The sequence below is a fragment of the Lampetra fluviatilis genome, chromosome 60, assembly GCF_964198595.1.
Source record: "Lampetra fluviatilis chromosome 60, kcLamFluv1.1, whole genome shotgun sequence".
NCBI lineage: Eukaryota > Metazoa > Chordata > Hyperoartia > Petromyzontiformes > Petromyzontidae > Lampetra > Lampetra fluviatilis.
In genome coordinates, this window is record NC_136334.1 from 6,257,256 (window position 1) to 6,281,980 (window position 24,725).

Here is a 24,725-nt window from a genome sequence, read left to right on the forward strand (position 1 = left end):
AGCCCCAAGACAACTGCCCCTTGGGTTTTTTTTTTTGCGGTTTCTGTTTGTAATCCCCGCCGCCGCCGCCGCTACGCCTGTCCCGTCGAGTCAACGCTGACGGGAAACAGGACCGCCCTGGCCGTAATGTCATTACCTGGACAGTCCCGTTTAGGGCCGGAGCCGCAACCTCGTTAGCTTGCGTCATTTCCTTCGGGGGGGGGCATGGGGGGTGGCCCCCCTGCCGAGATGCGCAACACGATCTCGGCGTCGTAATTTCCCCGCCGCCCCCCTCCCAGAGGAAAAGGCGGACGGCGCTTCCGCACTCGCTCGCTCGCTCGCTAGCGCTTACGCACTCGCTCGCTAGCGCTTACGCACGCGCTCGCTCGCTAGCGCTTACGCACTCGCTCGCTCGCTCGCTAGCGCTTACGCGCTCGCTCGCTAGCGCTTACGCACGCGCTCGCTCGCTAGCGCTTACGCACTCGCTCGCTCGCTCGCTAGCGCTTACGCACTCGCTCGCTAGCGCTTACGCGCTCGCTCGCTCGCTAGCGCTTACGCACTCGCTCGCTCGCTCGCTAGCGCTTACGCGCTCGCTCGCTAGCGCTTACGCACGCGCTCGCTCGCTAGCGCTTACGCGCTCGCTCGCTAGCGCTTACGCACGCGCTCGCTCGCTAGCGCTTACGCGCTCGCTCGCTAGCGCTTACGCACTCGCTCGCTCGCTCGCTAGCGCTTACGCACTCGCTCGCTAGCGCTTACGCACTCGCTCGCTCGCTCGCTCGCTAGCGCTTACGCGCTCGCTCGCTAGCGCTTACGCACTCGCTCGCTCGCTAGCGCTTACGCACTCGCTCGCTCGCTCGCTAGCGCTTACGCGCTCGCTCGCTAGCGCTTACGCGCTCGCTCGCTAGCGCTTACGCACTCGCTCGCTAGCGCTTACGCACTCGCTCGCTCGCTCGCTAGCGCTTACGCGCTCGCTCGCTAGCGCTTACGCACGCGCTCGCTAGCGCTTACGCACTCGCTCGCTCGCTAGCGCTTACGCACTCGCTCGCTAGCGCTTACGCACTCGCTCGCTCGCTAGCGCTTACGCACGCGCTCGCTAGCGCTTACGCACGCGCTCGCTCGCTAGCGCTTACGCACTCGCTCGCTCGCTAGCGCTTACGCACTCGCTCGCTAGCGCTTACGCACGCGCTCGCTCGCTAGCGCTTACGCACTCGCTCGCTAGCGCTTACGCACTCGCTCGCGCTCGCTCGCTAGCGCTTACGCACGCGCTCGCTCGCTAGCGCTTACGCACTCGCTCGCTCGCTCGCTAGCGCTTACGCGCTCGCTCGCTAGCGCTTACGCGCTCGCTCGCTAGCGCTTACGCACTCGCTCGCTCGCTCGCTAGCGCTTACGCACTCGCTCGCTAGCGCTTACGCACTCGCTCGCTCGCTCGCTAGCGCTTACGCGCTCGCTCGCTAGCGCTTACGCACTCGCTCGCTCGCTAGCGCTTACGCACTCGCTCGCTTCGCTCGCTAGCGCTTACGCGCTCGCTCGCTAGCGCTTACGCGCTCGCTCGCTAGCGCTTACGCACTCGCTCGCTAGCGCTTACGCACTCGCTCGCTCGCTCGCTAGCGCTTACGCGCTCGCTCGCTAGCGCTTACGCACTCGCTCGCTCGCTCGCTAGCGCTTACGCACGCGCTCGCTCGCTAGCGCTTACGCGCTCGCTCGCTAGCGCTTACGCGCTCGCTCGCTAGCGCTTACGCGCTCGCTCGCTAGCGCTTACGCGCTCGCTCGCTAGCGCTTACGCGCTCGCTCGCTAGCGCTTACGCGCTCGCTCGCTAGCGCTTACGCGCTCGCTCGCTAGCGCTTACGCGCTCGCTCGCTAGCGCTTACGCGCTCGCTCGCTAGCGCTTACGCGCTCGCTCGCTAGCGCTTACGCGCTCGCTCGCTAGCGCTTACGCGCTCGCTCGCTAGCGCTTACGCACTCGCTCGCTAGTGCTTACGCACTCGCTCGCTAGCGCTTACGCGCTCGCTCGCTAGCGCTTACGCACTCGCTCGCTAGCGCTTACGCACTCGCTCGCTAGCGCTTACGCGCTCGCTCGCTAGCGCTTACGCGCTCGCTCGCTAGCGCTTACGCGCTCGCTCGCTCGCTAGTGCTTACGCACTCGCTCGCTAGCGCTTACGCGCTCGCTCGCTAGCGCTTACGCACTCGCTCGCTAGCGCTTACGCGCTCGCTCGCTAGCGCTTACGCACGCGCTCGCTCGCTCGCTAGCGCTTACGCACGCGCTCGCTCGCTCGCTAGCGCTTACGCACTCGCTCGCTCGCTCGCTAGCGCTTACGCACGCGCTCGCTCGCTAGCGCTTACGCGCTCGCTCGCTAGCGCTTACGCACGCGCTCGCTCGCTAGCGCTTACGCACTCGCTCGCTCGCTAGCGCTTACGCACGCGCTCGCTAGCGCTTACGCACGCGCTCGCTCGCTAGCGCTTACGCGCTCGCTCGCTAGCGCTTACGCACGCGCTCGCTCGCTAGCGCTTACGCACTCGCTCGCTCGCTAGCGCTTACGCACGCGCTCGCTCGCTCGCTAGCGCTTACGCGCTCGCTCGCTAGCGCTTACGCACACGCTCGCTAGCGCTTACGCACGCGCTCGCTCGCTAGCGCTTACGCACGCGCTCGCTCGCTAGCGCTTACGCGCTCGCTCGCTAGCGCTTACGCACACGCTCGCTAGCGCTTACGCACTCGCTCGCTCGCTAGCGCTTACGCACTCGCTCGCTAGCGCTTACGCACTCGCTCGCTAGCGCTTACGCACGCGCTCGCTCGCTAGTGCTTACGCACTCGCTCGCGCTCGCTCGCTAGCGCTTACGCACGCGCTCGCTCGCTAGCGCTTACGCACTCGCTCGCTCGCTCGCTAGCGCTTACGCGCTCGCTCGCTAGCGCTTACGCACTCGCTCGCTCGCTAGCGCTTACGCACTCGCTCGCTCGCTCGCTAGCGCTTACGCGCTCGCTCGCTAGCGCTTACGCACTCGCTCGCTAGCGCTTACGCACTCGCTCGCTAGCGCTTACGCACTCGCTCGCTCGCTCGCTAGCGCTTACGCGCTCGCTCGCTAGCGCTTACGCACTCGCTCGCTAGCGCTTACGCACTCGCTCGCTCGCTCGCTAGCGCTTACGCACGCGCTCGCTAGCGCTTACGCACTCGCTCGCTCGCTCGCTAGCGCTTACGCACGCGCTCGCTCGCTAGCGCTTACGCGCTCGCTCGCTAGCGCTTACGCGCTCGCTCGCTAGCGCTTACGCACTCGCTCGCTCGCTAGCGCTTACGCGCTCGCTCGCTCGCTAGCGCTTACGCACGCGCTCGCTCGCTAGCGCTTACGCGCTCGCTCGCTAGCGCTTACGCGCTCGCTCGCTAGCGCTTACGCGCTCGCTCGCTAGCGCTTACGCGCTCGCTCGCTCGCTAGTGCTTACGCACTCGCTCGCTAGCGCTTACGCGCTCGCTCGCTAGCGCTTACGCGCTCGCTCGCTCGCTAGTGCTTACGCACTCGCTCGCTAGCGCTTACGCGCTCGCTCGCTAGCGCTTACGCGCTCGCTCGCTAGCGCTTACGCGCTCGCTCGCTCGCTAGTGCTTACGCGCTCGCTCGCTAGCGCTTACGCGCTCGCTCGCTAGCGCTTACGCGCTCGCTCGCTAGCGCTTACGCGCTCGCTCGCTAGCGCTTACGCACTCGCTCGCGCTCGCTCGCTAGCGCTTACGCGCTCGCTCGCTAGCGCTTACGCGCTCGCTCGCTAGCGCTTACGCGCTCGCTCGCTAGCGCTTACGCGCTCGCTCGCTAGTGCTTACGCACTCGCTCGCTAGCGCTTACGCGCTCGCTCGCTAGCGCTTACGCGCTCGCTCGCTAGCGCTTACGCACTCGCTCGCGCTCGCTCGCTAGCGCTTACGCACGCGCTCGCTCGCTCGCTAGCGCTTACGCACTCGCTCGCGCTCGCTCGCTAGCGCTTACGCGCTCGCTCGCTAGTGCTTACGCACTCGCTCGCTAGCGCTTACGCGCTCGCTCGCTAGCGCTTACGCACTCGCTCGCGCTCGCTCGCTAGCGCTTACGCACGCGCTCGCTCGCTCGCTAGCGCTTACGCACTCGCTCGCGCTCGCTCGCTAGCGCTTACGCACTCGCTCGCTCGCTCGCTAGCGCTTACGCACTCGCTCGCGCTCGCTCGCTAGCGCTTACGCACGCGCTCGCTCGCTCGCTAGCGCTTACGCACTCGCTCGCTCGCTCGCTAGCGCTTACGCACTCGCTCGCTCGCTCGCTAGCGCTTACGCACGCGCTCGCTCGCTAGCGCTTACGCGCTCGCTCGCTAGCGCTTACGCGCTCGCTCGCTAGCGCTTACGCGCTCGCTCGCTCGCTAGTGCTTACGCACTCGCTCGCTAGCGCTTACGCGCTCGCTCGCTAGCGCTTACGCGCTCGCTCGCTAGCGCTTACGCACGCGCTCGCTCGCTCGCTAGCGCTTACGCACGCGCTCGCTCGCTCGCTAGCGCTTACGCACTCGCTCGCTCGCTCGCTAGCGCTTACGCACTCGCTCGCTAGCGCTTACGCACGCGCTCGCTCGCTAGCGCTTACGCGCTCGCTCGCTAGCGCTTACGCACGCGCTCGCTCGCTAGCGCTTACGCACGCGCTCGCTCGCTAGCGCTTACGCACACGCTCGCTAGCGCTTACGCACGCGCTCGCTCGCTAGCGCTTACGCACTCGCTCGCTCGCTCGCTAGCGCTTACGCGCTCGCTCGCTAGCGCTTACGCACACGCTCGCTAGCGCTTACGCACTCGCTCGCTCGCTCGCTCGCTCGCTAGCGCTTACGCACGCGCTCGCTCGCTCGCTAGCGCTTACGCACTCGCTCGCTAGCGCTTACGCACGCGCTCGCTAGTGCTTACGCACTCGCTCGCTAGCGCTTACGCGCTCGCTCGCTAGCGCTTACGCACTCGCTCGCTAGTGCTTACGCACTCGCTCGCTAGCGCTTACGCGCTCGCTCGCTAGCGCTTACGCACGCGCTCGCTAGTGCTTACGCACTCGCTCGCTAGCGCTTACGCGCTCGCTCGCTAGCGCTTACGCACTCGCTCGCTAGTGCTTACGCACTCGCTCGCTAGCGCTTACGCACTCGCTCGCTAGTGCTTACGCACTCGCTCGCTAGCGCTTACGCGCTCGCTCGCTAGCGCTTACGCACGCGCTCGCTCGCTCGCTAGCGCTTACGCACTCGCTCGCTAGCGCTTACGCACGCGCTCGCTCGCTCGCTAGCGCTTACGCACGCGCTCGCTCGCTCGCTAGCGCTTACGCGCTCGCTCGCTAGCGCTTACGCACGCGCTCGCTCGCTCGCTAGCGCTTACGCACTCGCTCGCTCGCTCGCTAGCGCTTACGCACTCGCTCGCTAGCGCTTACGCACGCGCTCGCTCGCTAGCGCTTACGCGCTCGCTCGCTAGCGCTTACGCACGCGCTCGCTCGCTAGCGCTTACGCGCTCGCTCGCTAGCGCTTACGCACGCGCTCGCTCGCTAGCGCTTACGCACGCGCTCGCTCGCTCGCTAGCGCTTACGCGCTCGCTCGCTAGCGCTTACGCACACGCTCGCTAGCGCTTACGCACTCGCTCGCTCGCTAGCGCTTACGCACGCGCTCGCTCGCTCGCTAGCGCTTACGCACTCGCTAGCGCTTACGCGCTCGCTAGCGCTTACGCACTCGCTCGCTCGCTCGCTAGCGCTTACGCACTCGCTCGCTCGCTCGCTAGCGCTTACGCACGCGCTCGCTCGCTAGCGCTTACGCGCTCGCTCGCTAGCGCTTACGCGCTCGCTCGCTAGCGCTTACGCGCTCGCTCGCTAGCGCTTACGCGCTCGCTCGCTAGCGCTTACGCGCTCGCTCGCTCGCTAGTGCTTACGCACTCGCTCGCTAGCGCTTACGCGCTCGCTCGCTAGCGCTTACGCACTCGCTCGCTAGCGCTTACGCACTCGCTCGCTCGCTCGCTAGCGCTTACGCACGCGCTCGCTAGCGCTTACGCACTCGCTCGCTAGCGCTTACGCGCTCGCTCGCTAGCGCTTACGCACGCGCTCGCTCGCTCGCTAGCGCTTACGCACGCGCTCGCTAGCGCTTACGCACTCGCTCGCTAGCGCTTACGCGCTCGCTCGCTAGCGCTTACGCACGCGCTCGCTCGCTCGCTAGCGCTTACGCACGCGCTCGCTAGCGCTTACGCACTCGCTCGCTAGCGCTTACGCGCTCGCTCGCTAGCGCTTACGCGCTCGCTCGCTCGCTAGCGCTTACGCGCTCGCTCGCTAGCGCTTACGCACTCGCTCGCTAGTGCTTACGCGCTCGCTCGCTAGCGCTTACGCGCTCGCTCGCTAGCGCTTACGCACGCGCTCGCTCGCTCGCTAGCGCTTACGCACGCGCTCGCTCGCTCGCTAGCGCTTACGCACTCGCTCGCTAGCGCTTACGCACGCGCTCGCTCGCTCGCTAGCGCTTACGCGCTCGCTCGCTAGCGCTTACGCACGCGCTCGCTCGCTCGCTAGCGCTTACGCGCTCGCTCGCTAGCGCTTACGCACTCGCTCGCTCGCTCGCTAGCGCTTACGCGCTCGCTCGCTAGCGCTTACGCACGCGCTCGCTCGCTCGCTAGCGCTTACTGCGCTCGCTCGCTAGCGCTTACGCACGCGCTCGCTCGCTCGCTAGCGCTTACGCGCTCGCTCGCTCGCTAGCGCTTACGCACGCGCTCGCTCGCTCGCTAGCGCTTACGCACGCGCTCGCTCGCTAGCGCTTACGCACGCGCTCGCTCGCTCGCTAGCGCTTACGCACTCGCTCGCTCGCTAGCGCTTACGCACTCGCTCGCTAGCGCTTACGCACTCGCTCGCTAGTGCTTACGCACTCGCTCGCTAGCGCTTACGCGCTCGCTCGCTAGCGCTTACGCGCTCGCTCGCTAGCGCTTACGCACTCGCTCGCTAGTGCTTACGCACTCGCTCGCTAGCGCTTACGCGCTCGCTCGCTAGCGCTTACGCACGCGCTCGCTCGCTCGCTAGCGCTTACGCACTGCGCTCGCTCGCTCGCTAGCGCTTACGCACTCGCTCGCTCGCTCGCTAGCGCTTACGCACTCGCTCGCTAGCGCTTACGCACGCGCTCGCTCGCTCGCTAGCGCTTACGCGCTCGCTCGCTAGCGCTTACGCACGCGCTCGCTCGCTCGCTAGCGCTTACGCACGCGCTCGCTCGCTCGCTAGCGCTTACGCGCTCGCTCGCTAGCGCTTACGCACGCGCTCGCTCGCTCGCTAGCGCTTACGCACTCGCTCGCTCGCTCGCTAGCGCTTACGCACGCGCTCGCTTCGCTAGCGCTTACGCGCTCGCTCGCTAGCGCTTACGCACGCGCTCGCTCGCTAGCGCTTACGCGCTCGCTCGCTAGCGCTTACGCACGCGCTCGCTCGCTAGCGCTTACGCACGCGCTCGCTCGCTCGCTAGCGCTTACGCGCTCGCTCGCTAGCGCTTACGCACACGCTCGCTAGCGCTTACGCACTCGCTCGCTCGCTAGCGCTTACGCACGCGCTCGCTCGCTCGCTAGCGCTTACGCACTCGCTAGCGCTTACGCGCTCGCTAGCGCTTACGCACTCGCTCGCTCGCTCGCTAGCGCTTACGCACTCGCTCGCTCGCTCGCTAGCGCTTACGCACGCGCTCGCTCGCTAGCGCTTACGCGCTCGCTCGCTAGCGCTTACGCGCTCGCTCGCTAGCGCTTACGCGCTCGCTCGCTAGCGCTTACGCGCTCGCTCGCTAGCGCTTACGCGCTCGCTCGCTCGCTAGTGCTTACGCACTCGCTCGCTAGCGCTTACGCGCTCGCTCGCTAGCGCTTACGCACTCGCTCGCTAGTGCTTACGCACTTCGCTCGCTAGCGCTTACGCGCTCGCTCGCTAGCGCTTACGCACGCGCTCGCTCGCTCGCTAGCGCTTACGCACGCGCTCGCTAGCGCTTACGCACTCGCTCGCTAGCGCTTACGCGCTCGCTCGCTAGCGCTTACGCGCTCGCTCGCTCGCTAGTGCTTACGCACTCGCTCGCTAGCGCTTACGCGCTCGCTCGCTAGCGCTTACGCACTCGCTCGCTAGTGCTTACGCACTCGCTCGCTAGCGCTTACGCGCTCGCTCGCTAGCGCTTACGCACGCGCTCGCTCGCTCGCTAGCGCTTACGCACGCGCTCGCTCGCTCGCTAGCGCTTACGCACTCGCTCGCTAGCGCTTACGCACGCGCTCGCTCGCTCGCTAGCGCTTACGCGCTCGCTCGCTAGCGCTTACGCACTCGCTCGCTCGCTCGCTAGCGCTTACGCGCTCGCTCGCTAGCGCTTACGCACGCGCTCGCTCGCTCGCTAGCGCTTACGCGCTCGCTCGCTAGCGCTTACGCACGCGCTCGCTCGCTCGCTAGCGCTTACGCACGCGCTCGCTCGCTCGCTAGCGCTTACGCGCTCGCTCGCCTCGCTAGCGCTTACGCACACGCTCGCTCGCTAGCGCTTACGCACTCGCTCGCTCGCTCGCTAGCGCTTACGCACTCGCTCGCTCGCTAGCGCTTACGCACAAGCTGCGTGCGAGTACAACGGCTGCCACTGTGGGCTCGTGCGCGTGTCGAAACATCTTTCGCGCCATACAAAGGCGACATAAATTTCGATTTAAAGCTTCTTTCGTGACTGCAGGGATTCATCTCCTTGGTTCTTTCGGTAAAGTCACGTAGAAGGGAAATAATAAAAATAAAACATGTAATAATAAAAAAAGAAAAAATACACCATTATAAAATAAAAAATTTTAATAAAATAATTAAAATGAGAAATTGTTATTATTTTATTACTTCCCTTCTACGTGACTTTACCGAAATAACCAAGAAGACAAAGGCGACCTAGCTAGAGGGTGGTGGCGGCGGGGACTGGGCGTGGAGAGAGGTGGGGGGGAGAGGTCAACAAACTAAAAGGCCAAAAACAAACGGCTGCCGTGGTAACTACTACCGGTGACGACTGCCGCCACGTTCAACGTGAACGTCACGCGCCGATTCCTCCGCGGTCTGTGCCACGCGCTGACCGTCCCATGCGCCACCCGCACACTCCCTCTCTCGTCTAGCCTAGGGGCTCCCCCGTTGGCAGCTGTCCCTGTGCGTCAGTCTGCCGGTAGGGTGGCGATGTTGCCGCTGCTGCGTCGTCTAGCCTAGGGGCTCCCCCGGTGGCAGCTGTCCCTGTGCGTCAGTCTGCCGGCAGGGTGGCGATGTTGCTGCTGCTGCGTCGTCTAGCCTAGGGGCTCCCCCGGTGGCAGCTGTCCCTGTGCGTCAGTCTGCCGGTAGGGTGGCGATGTTGCTGCGGCTGCGTCGTCTAGCCTAGGGGCGCCCCCGGTGGCAGCTGTCCCTGTGCGTCAGTCTGCCAGCAGGGTGGCGATGTTGCCGCTGCTGCGTCGTCTAGCCTAGGGGTGCCCCCGGTGGCAGCTGTCCCTGTGCGTCAGTCTGCCGGTAGGGTGGCGATGTTGCCGCTGCTGCGTCGTCTAGCCTAGGGGCTCCCCCGTTGCCAGCTGTCCCTGTGCGTCAGTCTGCCAGCAGGGTGGCGATGTTGCCGCTGCTGCGTCGTCTAGCCTAGGGGTGCCCCCGGTGGCAGCTGTCCCTGTGCGTCAGTCTGCCGGTAGGGTGGCGATGTTGCTGCGGCTGCGTCGTCTAGCCTAGGGGCTCTCCCGGTGGCAGCTGTCCCTGTGCGTCAGTCTGCCAGCAGGGTGGCGATGTTGCCGCTGCTGCGTCGTCTAGCCTAGGGGCTCCCCCGGTGGCAGCTGTCCCTGTGCGTCAGTCTGCCGGTAGGGTGGCGATGTTGCCGCTGCTGCGTCGTCTAGCCTAGGGGTGCCCCCGGTGGCAGCTGTCCCTGTGCGTCAGTCTGCCGGTAGGGTGGCGATGTTGCTGCGGCTGCGTCGTCTAGCCTAGGGGCTCTCCCGGTGGCAGCTGTCCCTGTGCGTCAGTCTGCCAGCAGGGTGGCGATGTTGCCGCTGCTGCGTCGTCTAGCCTAGGGGCTCCCCCGTTGGCAGCTGTTCCTGTGCGTCAGTCTGCCGGTAGGGTGGCGATGTTGCTGCAGCTGCGTCGTCTAGCCTAGGGGCTCCCCCGTTGGCAGCTGTCCCTGTGCGTCAGTCTGCCGGTAGGGTGGCGATGTTGCTGCGGCTGCGTCGTCTAGCCTAGGGGCGCCCCCAGTGGCAGGATGCCCCTAGGGAGAGTAAAGAGACGGTACGGGACAGGGAGGACAAGACGGGGGAGGGTTTGTTTGGTACGGCGGAGATGGGATGGGGGGGGAGCGCAAGGCAGTAAGTGGCAGCCCCGGGGGGGGATCTCAAGGAATCAAGGGAGGAGAGAGCTCCATTGTGCGTGTGACACGGCGGTTTAGTCTCAAGCCGGGTGGCCTCGGGGCTGTCCTGTGCATGCGTCATCCCTTTAAACCCGCAGACTTACCCCCCACCCACCCACTCACTCACTCATCCACTCACCCACTCACCCACCTACTCACTCACTCACCCACTCACTCACCCACTCACTCACTCACCCACTCACTCACTCACTCACCCACCCACCCACTCACTCACCCACCCACTCACTCACCCACCCCCCTACCCACCCACTCACCCACTCACCCACCCACTCACCCACCCACCCACCTACCCACTCACCCACTCACTCAACCACCCACTCACCCACCCACTCACTCACCCCCCACCCACCCACTCACCCACCCACCCACTCACCCACTCACCCACCCACTCACCCCCCACCCACTCACCCACCCACTCACTCACCCACCCACTCACTCACCCGCTCACTCACTCACCCACCCACTCACTCACCCACTCACTCACCCACCCACCCACTCACCCACTCACCCACTCACTCACCCACCCACTCACCCACCCACCCACTCACTCACCCCCCACCCACTCACTCACTTACCCACTCACCCACCCACCCACTCACCCCTCTACCCACTTACCCCCCACCCATCCACCCACTCACTCACCCACCCACTCACCCACCCACTCACCCACCCCTCTACCCACTCACCCACCCACCCACCCCCACCCAAGTGGACTGTGGTTAATGTGGCTGAGTCTCCCAAGGCAGCGTAGTGGGGGGCGCGTGACACGCGACGAGCTGGTCAAGCCCCTTCCATTAAGCGAGCCTGCCGCTTTGTTCGTATCGCCCCGGGGGCTTGTTGCAAAGAGTGTGAGTCTGTGTGTCTGTATGAGTCTGTGGGTCTCTGTGTGACTCTGTGGTTCTCTATGAGTCTATGAGTCTCTGTGTGTCTCTGTGTGAGTCTGTGGGTCTCTGTGTGAGTCTGTGGGTCTCTGTGTGAGACTGTGGGTCTCTGTGAGTCTGTGAGTCTCTGTGTGTGTCTGTGAGTGTCTGTGTGTCTCTGTGTGAGTCTGTGGGTCTCTGTGTGAGTCTGTGGGTCTTTGTGTGAGTCTGTGGGTCTCTGTGTGAGACTGTGGGTCTCTGTGTGAGACTGTGTGTCTGTGTGAGTATGTGGGTCTCTGTGTGAGTCTGTGTGTCTCTGTGTGAGTCTGTGGGTCTCTATGAGTCTGTGAGTCTCTGTGTGTGTCTGTGAGTCTCTGTGGGTCTCTGTGTGAGTCTGTGGGTCTCTATGCGTCTGTGACTCTCTGTGTATGTCTGTAAGTTTATGTGTGTCTCTGTGTGAGTCTGTGGGTCTCTGTGTGAGTCTGTGGGTCTTTGTGTGAGTCTGTGGGTCTCTGTGTGAGTCTGTGGGTCTCTGTGTGAGTCTGTGGGTTTCTGTGTAAGTCTGTGGGTCTCTGTGAGTCTGTGAGTCTCTGTGTGTGTCTGTGAGTCTCTGTGTGTCTCTGTGTGAGTCTGTGGGTCTCTGTAAGTCTGTGAGTCTCTGTGTGTCTCTGTGAGTCTCTATGGGTCTCTGTATGAGTCTGTGGGTCTCTGTGTGAGTCTATGGGTCTCTGTGAGTCTATGGGTCTCTATAAGTTAATGAGTCTCTGTAGGAGTCTGGGTCTCTATGAGTCTGTAAGTCTCTGTGTGAGTCTGTGGGCCTCTATGAGTCTCTGTGTGAGCCTGTGGGTCTCTCTATGAGTCTGTGAGTCTCTATGAGTCTCTGTGTGAGCCTGTGGGTCTCTCAATGAGTCTGTGAGTCTCTATGAGTCTCTGTGTGAGCCTGTGGGTCTCTCTATGAGTCTGTGAGTCTCTATGAGTCTCTGTGAGAATCTCATCCCCCCACCTCCTCGCCCCCCCAGCTCACGGACGTGTCCACGGAGCTGGCGGAGCTCCACTGCGGCCTGCGCGTCGCCGCGGTGGCTGCGGACGCGGCTGACGGCGCCACGCTTGCGCGCCTCGCGGCACAGCCGGTGCTGTGTCCCGAGGACGCGGTGGTGGCGCTGCTCGACTCTCTGCGCAACCGCGAGCTCTACGCGGCCCTCCTGCAGCTCAAGATCTCCAGGTTTCTCACCGCCAGCGCCGCTGCCAGCACCGCAGCTAGCACCTCTTTCATCAGAACCACCACCACGTCTACATCTACCACCACCACCACCACCTTCATCAGAACCACCACCACCACCTCCACATCTACCACCACCACCACCTTCATCAGAACCACCACCACATCTACATCTACCACCACCACCTCCTTCATCACCACCACCACCACTTCCACCACCACCACCTCCTTCATCAGAACAACCACCACTACCTCCACATCTACTACTACCACCACCTCCTTCATCACCACCACCACCACCTCCTTCATCAGAACAACCACCACCACCTCCACATCTACTACTACCACCACCTCCTTCATCAGCACCACCACCACTTCCACCACCACCACCTCCTTCATCAGAACAACCACCACCACCTCCACATCTACTACTACCACCACCACCTTCATCACCACCACCACCACCACCACCACCTCCACATCTACCACCACCACCACCTTCATCAGCACCACCACCGTCCACCTCCTCCTGCACCACCACTACCACGACCAGCACCACCCCCACATCTACCACCACCACCTCCTTCATCACCACCACCACCACATCTATCAGCACCACCTCCACATCTACCACTACCACCACCTCCTTCATCAGCACCACCACCGTCCACCTCTTCCTGCACCACCACTACCACGACCAGCATCACCTCCATATCTACCACCACCACCACCTCCATCACCACATCCTCCAGCTCCTCCACATCTATCGCCTCCTCCATCACCAACCACCACCAACCACCACCTGCTGCACCACCACCTTGTCCAGCGTCACCTCCGCATCCTCCTCCTCCACCAGCGCCACCACCACTGCGGCCAGCACCACCTCCTCCATCACCACCTCCTACACCACCACCACAACTATCTCCTCCATCACAACCACAACTACCTCCTCCATCACCACCACCTCCTACACCACCACCACAACTGCCTCCTTCACCACCACCTCCTCTACCACCACCACCTCCTCTACCACCACAACTACCTCCTCCATGGCCACCACAACTACCTCCACCACCACCACCACCACAACTACTTCCTCCATCATCACCACAACTACTTCAACCACCACCACCACATCTCCCCCTCCCATGTCTGTGCGCGTGTGCAGGGCCACGTGGCCTGCCGACGTGTTCGGCGCTCCGGACGACGACGAGGTGCTCACGCTGCTCGGCATGCGCTTCCGCCACGCCACACTGGGCCAGGCCGGAGCCTTTGCGTTGGCACCGGTGTCGTCATCGCCGGTGTCGTCATCGCCGGTGTCTTCGGCGGTGTCGGCGGTGTCGGCGGCGGTGTCGCCCGGCGACCCGGCTCATCTCGCCTGCGCCAACCTCATGCAGCTCAACATGCACGTGCAAGAGGCCCTGCGTCACGTGCAGGCCTCCAGCTACTACCCGCAGCAGCAGCAGCAGCGCCAGCAGCAGCAACAGCAGCAGCTGCAACAGCAGCAACAGCAGCAGCTGCAACAGCAGCAACAGCAGCAGCAGCAATCCCATGAGCAGCAGCAGCAGCAGCACGAACTGTATGAGCTACAGCAACAGCAGTACCAGGAGCAGCAACAGCAGCAGCATCAGCAGCTGGAGTTGCATTATCAGCAGCAGCAGCAGCATCATCAGGAGCAGCAGCAGCAACAGCAGGAAGAACAGGAGGAGGTTGTTTATCAACAGCATGATCAGCAGCAGAACGATCAGGAACAGCATGATCAACAGCAGCTGCAGCAGCAGCAGCAGCTTCATGATGATGTTGTTCAACAACACCAGCAGCATCAGCAGGAAGATGATGAGCGTGCGACGGAGATGGTGGGAGAAGATTTGTAGTGACGCTGTACCAAGCGAGCTCTGGCTTACACCTACAGCAGCAGCAGCAGCAGCTACGGCTGCAGTAGCAGCAGCAGCAGCAGCAGTAGTAGATGTAGTATCGGCAGCAACAGCCGGAGATTTAATTATCAGCAGCAGCTGAAAGAACTTATATTGACAGAGATGGTTGGAGAAGGTTCAGTAATGCTGTTAAAAATCTAGCTTCTTACCTGCAGCATCATCATCATCATCAGCAACATCATCAGCAGCAGCGGAAAGCTTCATCATCACCATCATCAGCGACAGAAGCTTCAATAGCAGGAGCATTTAAACAAGCTTCGTCGATGGATTGTTTTATTGAGAGGTATACGCACTGAACCGCAAATTATTACATGAAATAATTTATCTAATTTTTTTTACATCGGTAACTTTCGTTCACACTCTATCCCCCGGCTCCGCTGTCGAAGTCGCGTGGTCGCGACAAATATCCTCAGTGCAGACCTCTCTCGCTGATTAGTGCGTTGGCAAACGGCCCGCAGAAGCGGATATTACAGAGCTCCCCCTGAGTTCCCTTCTTCAAGTGACGCTCCGGTCCACGCACAGAACGGATGTCGCACAGAGAGCTAACGTCTGAACATTTTAGCGGCACGTCTTTTTAATCGCTCGGTCAACGTCGACCGAGATGACACCATCAGCTCGCGACGCTTGAGGAACCGGGTTTTTAATCGCAACTCGGCACCCGTGACCCGGATTCGAACCCAGGCCCTCGGGGGTTGCCGGCTCTGAGTCGCTTGACCTCCGAGCAACCCGGCCGCGTCAGAATAATATGAATGAACTGAACTACAGTTAACTAAACAAAACAAAAATACATTTTACCAGGTAAGGCCCAACTGACCTACTAATTTTCAAAAGCGACCTGGCTCTCACAAATGATAACAGAGTTGCTGATCATCATTATCATCATCATCATTATTATCATCATCATTATTATCATCATCATCATTATCATCATCATCATTATCATCATCATTATCATCATCATCATCACCGCATGGACATTTATAGCAGCAGTCGAATATTCTGAACGCGAGTTTATAAATGTAGAGGGGGTAAAAGATCGGAGGACCCGAAGAAAAATCCACGCCAACACGGAGAGAGAGAGAGAGACACGCAAACTCCAAATGTACAGCAGCAGGCGTCAGGGTCGGGATCAAAGCCACGACCTCCTGTATATCAGGCGAGGTAGTTAACATCTCCTAGCCATCGTGATGATGATGAGAGAGAGAGACACGCAAACTCCAAATGCACAGCAGGCGTCAGGGTCGGGATCGAACCCACGACCTCCTGTACACCAGGCGAGGTAGTTAACATCTCCTAGCCACCGTGATGATGATGAGAGAGAGAGACACGCAAACTCCAAATATACAACAGCAGGCATCAGGGTCGAGATCAAAACCCACGGACCCCTTGCGTACTAGGCGAGGTAGTTAACATTTCCTAGCCACCGTCACGCCCCCCCCCCCCCCATCTTATTAAAATTGAAATCTAAAACCTCGTTACTGTGCAACTAACTACACACGCAGGGCGCGTGGGGGGGGGGGGGGACCCTTTTTGCCGGCATCGAGGCGATGAAATAAGAACCGGCGTTTATCGCGCGCCCCTTTTTTTTTCTCCCCCGGCAAGAACTCCGCGGGATGGAGGGGGGAGTCAACATTGTCAGACGCCAAAATTGGACGCAGCAGCAGCAGCAGCGGCGGCGGCGGCGGCGGCGGTCAAAGCGGCAAGAGCAGCAGCCAGAACCGGCGCTGCCGTCAATTGCCCATGCTCCAGAGGTCGCAAACGGGTTTTGATTCCTTACCCCTCGTACCCGTACCCGGCCGCACCAGGGTCTCAAACGGGTACTCGTACCCGGCCGTACACGTACCCGTGCCCGGCCGTACACGTACCCTACCCGTACCCGGCCGGGTATCGTGTAGGGTACGGGTATCGGGTACCCGATTGCGACCTCTGGGATGAAGCCATGTTGCAGGCGCGGGTGGGTTGAGTCTAGGAACTTGAATTGTGAGAAGAGACGAGACGTTGGGAAATGAGTGACAAACGGTGACTCACCAGTGACTCACGGTCTACCCGTACCCGGCCGCACCAGGGTCGCAAACGGGTACCCGTACCCGGCCGGGTACGGGTAGCCGGGTATCGGGTAGGGTACGGGTATCGGGTACCCGGTTGCGACCTCTGCCGTGCCTCCTGTCGTCCCTGTACCGCGAGTGTTTCATTTCTAGACGTGGGAAGGACACTGCAGTGCCCCCCCCCCCCGCGCGCACGAGGGGAGGGGTCGTAACGCTGATGAATCCCCCTTCACAGATGGACGTCGGGCCCCCACTTGCCTCTCCCGCCATCGTACCACTGCCAAGCCGGGAGGTGTGGCGACCTCGGCTCCCGCGTGTTAGGGGGGTGGGGGGGGGAGATGATTTGACGTGTGCGTGATCCACCACCACCACCCTCCTCACTGCCTCCACGGTGCAGAGTTGGGAGGCAAAGTGCGGCACAGCCACCGTCGCTGATGATGATGCCGATGACGCTGATGATGATGATGATGCTGATGACGATGCTGCAGATGATGATGCTGCAGATGATGATGCCGATGCTGATGACGCTGATGAAGATGCTGCCACCGATGATGGTGATGATGATACCGATGGCGATGATGCTGATGCTGATGACGATGCTGCCGATGATGATGATACCGATAGCGATGCTGCCGATAATGCTGCCGATGCTGATGACGATGCTGCTGATGACGCTGCTGCCGATGATGATGCTGCCGATGATGATGACGATATCGATGATATCGATGATGATGCTGCCAATGACGACGCTGCCGACGAACGCTTATCGGCCATCGTCAGCCATCGCGAGGAGATTAAAACGCAAGGAGCGGAGGATTAACGGAGGCGCGACGAAAAACGTGGAACTCGCTGTGTTAGGAGCCACGGTGCAACACGGCCACCGTCGCTGATGCCGCCGATGCCGATGATGACGACGCTGCCGCAGAACGCTTATCGGCCATCGTCAGCCGTCGCGAAGGGATTGAAACGCAAGGAGCGGAGGATTAACGGACGCGCGACGAAAACTTGGGAGCTCGCCGAAGAGAGATGATCGCAAGGAGGAGCGAGATTGCGAGCCGAGAGCGGAGCGAGAGAGAGAGCGAGAGAGAGAGAGACACTCGGCCAAACCCTTTGGGAAAACTCCCTTGCATTGACGAGCTGACGCAAGTTGACGGGCTTCCCGCTCCGATCGATCGGTCGATGGGAAAGTTGGGAACGTTCGTAACGACGATTTATATTTTTTTGGGGAGCGGTGGGGGAGTGGTGGGGGGGGGCGATTCTCGGTGTTTTGAAAATGCTCGCCGCGTCACCGGGCTCGGGCGAGCCTCTGGCCACCACTGGCGGTACAAAACGAAGAGCACTTGCATCAGGCGAAGGGCCTCCTCCTCCTCCTGTCCTCGCCCCGTGAGGTGTGACACTCTCGCGCGTAATTCTCTCGCTGAGAACGGAGGAGAGTGGGGGCTTGGCGCCCCGATAGTTTCTTCCGGCGACGTTTCGACGTGTTTTTTTTTTGTGGTCTCTGAAACAAACAGAGAAGTGAATGATGATGTCGTGTTATTTTAACGTAATTGTTTTTTTTTGCCGTTACCTCGCTCACGAGATTTACGCAAACCCGTCCTTTTAGTTGCGGGGGGGGGGGGGGGTCTGCGGTGCGGTGGGTGCGGTGGGTGCGGTGGGTGGGTGTGTGGGTGGGTGGGTGTGTGGTTGGGTGGGTGCGTGCGTGGGTGGGTGCGTGGGTGTGTGTGGGTGGGTGTGTGGTTTGGTGTGTGGGTGTGTGGGTGCGGTGGGTGTGTGGGTGGGTGGGTTGTTTGGGTGGGTGGGTGGGTCGGTGTCTGCGGTGTGTGGGTGTGGGTGGGTGTGGGTGGGTGCGGTGGGTGTGTGGGTGCGGTGTGTGGGTGGGTGGGTTGTTTGGGTGGGTGTGTGGGTGCGGTGGGTGGGTGGGTTGTTTGGGTGTCTGCGGTGTGTGGATGTGTGGGTGGTTGGGTGTGTGGGTGGTTGGGTGGTTGGGTGTGTGGGTGGTTGGGTGTGTGGGTGCGGTGCGTGGATGTGTGGGTGGTTGGGTGGTTGGGTGTGTGGGTGGTTGGGTGTGTGGATGGTTGGGTGTGTGGGTGGTTGGGTGTGTGGGTGGTTGGGTGGTTGGGTATGTGTCTGCGGTGTGTGTGGGTGGGTGGGTATGTGGGTGTGTCTGTCAATCCAGTGGGGAGCGGTGGTGCAGCGGTTAGCGCTACGCTGCGCTACGAACCTGGCGACTAGAGTTTGATGCCCGCTCACGGCCAATACCGGCCGACAATTATCTCAATCGGTCCTGACCCTCCCCTAGGTCGACTCGGCCTCAAATGAGTACCCGGTGTGTGGTAAACATCACCACTGGGGAGACAAAGGCGGCCGGGCGTGGTGTTGGCCACCCACCCCCTCTTGAGCAGCGCCATTCCTCATAGGTGCTCGCTAACAGCACTTGCCCCAACAGTCTGTTTCAGTGCTACACGGCGGGGGATCTTTGTCTTCGTGTCAATCCATTCCACGCAGCGATTAAGTTTCTCAATTCGTCGTGTGCCGGCTTTTAAAGACATTTTCGCCGGCGAGCGGCCAAAAGCGGCGTGACGCTCACCGACCGCCTCCGCCAAGGGCCGACCGCTTAGCCGAGGGCTTGGAGAGTCAGTGAGGCCCTGTAGTCACAGCAGCAGCAGCAGCAGTGTCTTGCATCACAGCCACAGCTATAGCAGCAGTAGCAGCAGCAGCGTCTTGCATCACAACCTCAAGCAGTAGCAGCAGTAGCAGCAGCAGTGTCTTGCATCACAGCCACAGCTGTAGCAGCAGTAGCAGCAGCAGTAGCAGCAGCAGCGTCTTGCATCACAACCACAGCTGTAGCAGCAGTAGCAGCAGCAGCGTCTTGCATCACAACCACAGCTGTAGCAGCAGTAGCAGCAGCAGTGTCTTGCATCACAGCCACAAGCTGTAGCAGCAGTAGCAGCAGCAGCGTCTTGCATCACAGCCACAAGCTGTAGCAGCAGTAGCAGCAGCAGCGTCTTGCATCACAGCCACAAGCTGTAGCAGCAGTAGCAGCAGCAGTGTCTTGCATCACAGCCACAAGCTGTAGCAGCAGCAGTAGCAGCAGCAGCGTCTTGCATCACAACCACAGCTGTAGCAGGATTAGCAACAGCAGCGTCTTGAATCACAACCACAGCTGTAGCAGCAGTAGCAGCAGTAGCAGCAGCATCTTGCATCACAGCTGTAGCAGCAGTAGCAGCAGCAGTGTGTCGCATCACAGCCACAAGCTGTAGCAGCAGTAGCAGCAGCAGCGTCTTGCATCACAGCCACAGCTGTAGCAGCAGCATCTTGCATCACAGCTGTAGCAGGATTAGCAGCAGCAGCGTCTTGAATCACAACCTCAAGCTGTAGCAGTAGTAGCAGCAGCAGCAGCAGTGTCTTGCATCACAACCACAGCTGTAGCAGCCGTAGCAGCAGCAGCGTCTTGGATCACAACCTCAAGCTGTAGCAGCAGCAGTGTCTTGCATCACAACCACAGCTGTAGCAGCAGTAGCAGCAGCAGCGTCTTGCATCACAACCACAAGCTGTAGCAGCAGTAGCAGCAGCAGTGTCTTGCATCACAACCACAGCTGTAGCAGCAGTAGCAGCAGCAGCGTCTTGCATCACAACCTCAAGCTGTAGCAGCAGCAGTGTCTTGCATCACAACCACAGCTGTAGCAGGATTAGCAGCAGCAGCGTCTTGCATCACAGCCACAAGCTGTAGCAGCAGTAGCAGCAGCAGCGTCTTGCATCACAACCTCAGCTGTAGCAGCAGTAGCAGCAGTAGCGTCTTGCATCACAACCTCAAGCTGTAGCAGCAGCAGCAGCAGCGTCTTGCATCACAGCCACAGCTGTAGCAGGATTAGCAGCAGCAGCGTCTTGCATCACAACCACAGCTGTAGCAGTAGTAGCAGCAGCAGTGTCTTGCATCACAGCCACAATCTGTAGCAGGATTAGCAGCAGCAGCGTCTTGCATCACAGCCACAAGCTGTAGCAGCAGTAGCAGCAGTAGCGTCTTGCATCACAACCTCAAGCTGTGGCAGGATTAGCAGCAGCAAGCAGCAGCTGATTGTACATTAAGTGGCTGCTACTGCATCATCAGCAGCAGCAACAGCTGTCCGGTTCACGCGGCCATATCGGGTGTCCCGTTCACTCGCCTGATAAAAGACTGCCGGCTTTACACGCGACGCGGTGGCTGGGGCGACGGCGTCTCGGGTGAATGTTGCAGAAGGCTTCTCGTCAGCGAGTTAGAAGCCACCGCCATCACACGAACTCCGCTCATCATCCTCGCAGCCACGCGGCTTGGCCGTCTGGAACGCTCTCTTACTTTCTTTCCGATGTTGGGAAGCCAGTGGGGGAGCTAGGCACTTTGATAACACTGTAACGCAGTTTTTGTTATCGGGTAGTAAGTGTTATTTTGTAATTGCTTATGGCTAAAGAGTATAGAAAATGGTTATTATTCTCCACAAACTTTGCTTTTGTGACCAGGACAGTGATATTTAGAAATGTACCTGTTTTCAACGAGAAAACGTGCGAATTTGGGTCTTTTCGTTCACATAAAGTCAGGAAAAAACAACCTATGAATCAAAATTAACATGTATTTATACTAAAGTAATAGAAGCATGACTACAAAAATTGTATAAGTTAGTAGTTTTTCGAGATTTACGACTATACTGTAAATCACTTTCACGAATCAGCCCCCAAATGGAGTCTCCCATCATGTTCTCGTTTTACTTTCCTTGGTAGCGGCGTTCCAAGTCCAGTACATCCTGCTGGAAGCGCTCGCCTTGCTCCTCCGAGTGAGCTCCCATGTTCTCTTTGAATTTATCAAGATGAGCATCTAGGATATGGACTTTTAGGGACATCCCACAGCCCATTGTGCAGTAGTTCTTCACCAGAGTCTCAACTAGCTCCACATTTCGATTTAAAGCTTCTTTCGTGACTGCAGGGATTCATCTTCTTGGTTCTTTCGGTAAAGTCACGTAGAAGGGAAGTAATAAAATAACAGACCTGGTCTTCACCTGAGGACGGCTGCTTGCGTTGTGGCCGAAACGTCGTGAGAATTATTTTATTATGTTTTATTTTTATTATTTTATTAATTCCATTCTACGTGACTTTACCGAAAGAACCAAGAAGATTATGTCACTGTCCTGGTCACAAAAGCAAAGTTTGTGGGGAATAATAATAGAAATTTTTTCTACTTTTGAGGCATAAGCAATTAGGAAATAACACTTACTACCCAGGAATTAAAAAAAAAAACTGTTACACAGTGTACAATCGTCTAGATTGACTCACACTCGTTTCTTTGGAACTTCTGTTTTGTGTTTTAGTTTGTTGTTCTTACCCCGCACTGCCGACTAGCGCGGTTGTCGATACGTGCGATGCGAGAGGAGTTCTACGTGCACATTACGTAGGTCGACACCACACGTAGTAGCATCATCGTCGTCGTCGTCATCGCCGCACATCATCAGACAGGAGGTGTAGTGACTTTGTGAGAGCACGCTCTGTCTGAGAGTTTGAGAAAGCACAAGATGCAAACTCCGCTGGAATTCACACAACATACATACAGGCAGGCAGACAGACAGGCATACAGACAGGCATACAGACAGGCAGACAGACAGACAGACAGGCAGACAGGCAGACAGACAGACAGGCATACAGACAGGCATACAGACAGGCAGACAGACAGACAGGCAGACAGGCAGACAGGCAGACAGACAGGCAGACAGACATACAGACAGACAGGCATACAGACAGGCATACAGACAAGCAGACAGACAGACAGGCAGACAGGCAGACAGACAGGCAGACAGACAGACAGACAGGCATACAGACAGGCAAACATACAGACAGGCATAGAGACAGGCAGACAGGCATACAGACAGACAGGCAGACATACAAACAGGCAGACAGACAGGCAGACAGACAGACAGGCAGGCAGTCATGCAGACAGAGCGAGGCGTGTACGTGTTAAGCTCCAGTTTTTTATTCCCCCAAAATCTTCGCAGTGTCATTCCCCCTACCCTGCAACTTCGCCATTCCACTGACACATTCCTCTCTCTCTCCGTGCGTTTAGCGACGTCTCTGTACGAGTCTTGAGAAAGATTCGGTCCCTCCACACCGACCCCTCTGCACCGACCCCTCTGCACCAACCCCTCTACACCGACCCCTCTCCATTGACCCCTCTCCATTGACCCCTCTCCATTGACCCCTCTACACCGACCCCTCTACACCGACCCCTCTCCATTGACCCCTCTCCATTGACCCCGCTACACCGACCCCTCTACACCGACCCCTCTCCATTGACCCCTCTACACTGACCCCTCTACACCGACCCCTCTACACCGACCCCTCTCCATTGACCCCTCTCCATTGACCCCTCTACACTGACCCCTCTACACCGACCCCTCTCCATTGACCCCTCTACACTGACCCCTCTACACCAACCCCTCCACACCGACCCCTCTACACCGACCCCTCTGCACCGACCCCTCTACACCGACCCCTCTCCATTGACCCCTCTACACTGACCCCTCTACACCGACCCCTCTACACCGACCCCTCTCCATTGACCCCTCTGCACCGACCCCTCTACACCGACCCCTCTGCACCGACCCCTCTACACCGACCCCTCTGCACCGACCCCTCTGCACCGACCCCTCTGCACCGACCCCTCTGCACCGACCCCTCTGCACCGACCCCTCTGCACCGACCCCTCTGCACCGACCCCTCTACACCGACCCCTCTGCACCGACCCCTCTGCACCGACCCCTCTGCACCGACCCCTCTGCACCGACCCCTCTGCACCGACCCCTCTCCACTGACCCCTCTACACCGACCCCTCTACACCGACCCCTCTGCACCGACCCCTTTACACCGACCCCTCTACACCGACCCCTCTACACCGACCCCTCTACACCGACCCCTCTACACCGACCCCTCTACACCGACCCCTCTACACTGACCCCTCTACACCGACCCCTCTGCACCGACCCCTCTACACCGACCCCTCCGCACCGACCCCTCCGCACCGACCCCTCTACACCGACCCCTCTACACCGACCCCTCTACACCGACCCCTCTACACCGACCCCTCTACACCGACCCCTCTCCACCGACCCCTCTACACCGACCCCTCTCCACCGACCCCTCCACACTGACCCCTCTCCACCGACCCCTCTACACCGACCCCTCTGCACCGACCCCTCTACACCGACCCCTCTCCACCGACCCCTCTGCACCGACCCCTCTCCACCGACCCCTCTACACCGACCCCTCCACACCGACCCCTCTCCACCGACCCCTCCACACTGACCCCTCCGCACTGACCCCTCTGCACCGACCCCTCTCCACCGACCCCTCCACACTGACCCCTCCGCACTGACCCCTCTACACCGACCCCTCTCCACTGACCCCTCTACACCGACCCCTCTCCACCGACCCCTCTCCACCGACCCCTCCACACTGACCCCTCCGCACTGACCCCTCTGCACCGACCCCTCTCCACCGACCCCTCCACACTGACCCCTCTCCACCGACCCCTCTACACCGACCCCTCTACACCGACCCCTCTGCACCGACCCCTCTACACCGACCCCTCTCCACCGACCCCTCTACACCGACCCCTCCACACCGACCCCTCTCCACCGACCCCTCCACACTGACCCCTCCGCACTGACCCCTCTGCACCGACCCCTCCACACTGACCCCTCTCCACCGACCCCTCCACACTGACCCCTCTACACTGACCCCTCTCCACCGACCCCTCTACACCGACCCCTCTACACCGACCCCTCTACACTGACCCCTCTACACTGATCCCTCTACACTGACCCCTCTACACCGACCCCTCTACACTGACCCCTCTACACCGACCCCTCTCCACCGACCCCTCCACACTGACCCCTCTACACTGACCCCTCTACACCGACCCCTCTACACCGACCCCTCTACACCGACCCCTCTGCACCGACCCCTTTACACCGACCCCTCTCCACTGACCCCTCTGCACTGACCCCTCTACACCGACCCCTCTCCACTGACCCCTCTGCACCGACCCATCTGCACCGACCCCTCTACACCGACCCCTCTACACCGACCCCTCTCCACTGACCCCTCTGCACCGACCCCTCTACACCGACCCCTCTGCACCGACCCCTCTGCACCGACCCCTCTACACCGACCCCTCTCCACTGACCCCTCTACACCGACCCCTCTGCACCGACCCCTCTACACCGACCCCTCTGCACCGACCCCTCTACACCGACCCCTCTACACCGACCCCTCTCCACCGACCCCTCTGCACCGACCCCTCTACACCGACCCCTCTACACCGACCCCTCTACACCGACCCCTCT

At 60.5% G+C, this 24,725-nt stretch overlaps 1 protein-coding gene across 1 annotated transcript in view; it reads left to right on the forward strand.

Moving 5' to 3' along the window:
• LOC144950936 (protein furry homolog-like) overlaps positions 1 to 17,605 on the forward strand; it is a 131,255-nt gene extending 113,650 nt beyond the window's left edge. Inside the window, exons 55-56 of the mRNA XM_078881117.1 lie at positions 12,184 to 12,386; positions 13,552 to 17,605. Of these exons, the coding sequence (XP_078737243.1) occupies positions 12,184 to 12,386; positions 13,552 to 14,257 (909 nt within the window). The 3' untranslated portion in view covers positions 14,258 to 17,605. The remainder of the gene's footprint in view (positions 1 to 12,183; positions 12,387 to 13,551) is intronic.
• Positions 17,606 to 24,725: the final 7,120 nt, after the last annotated feature.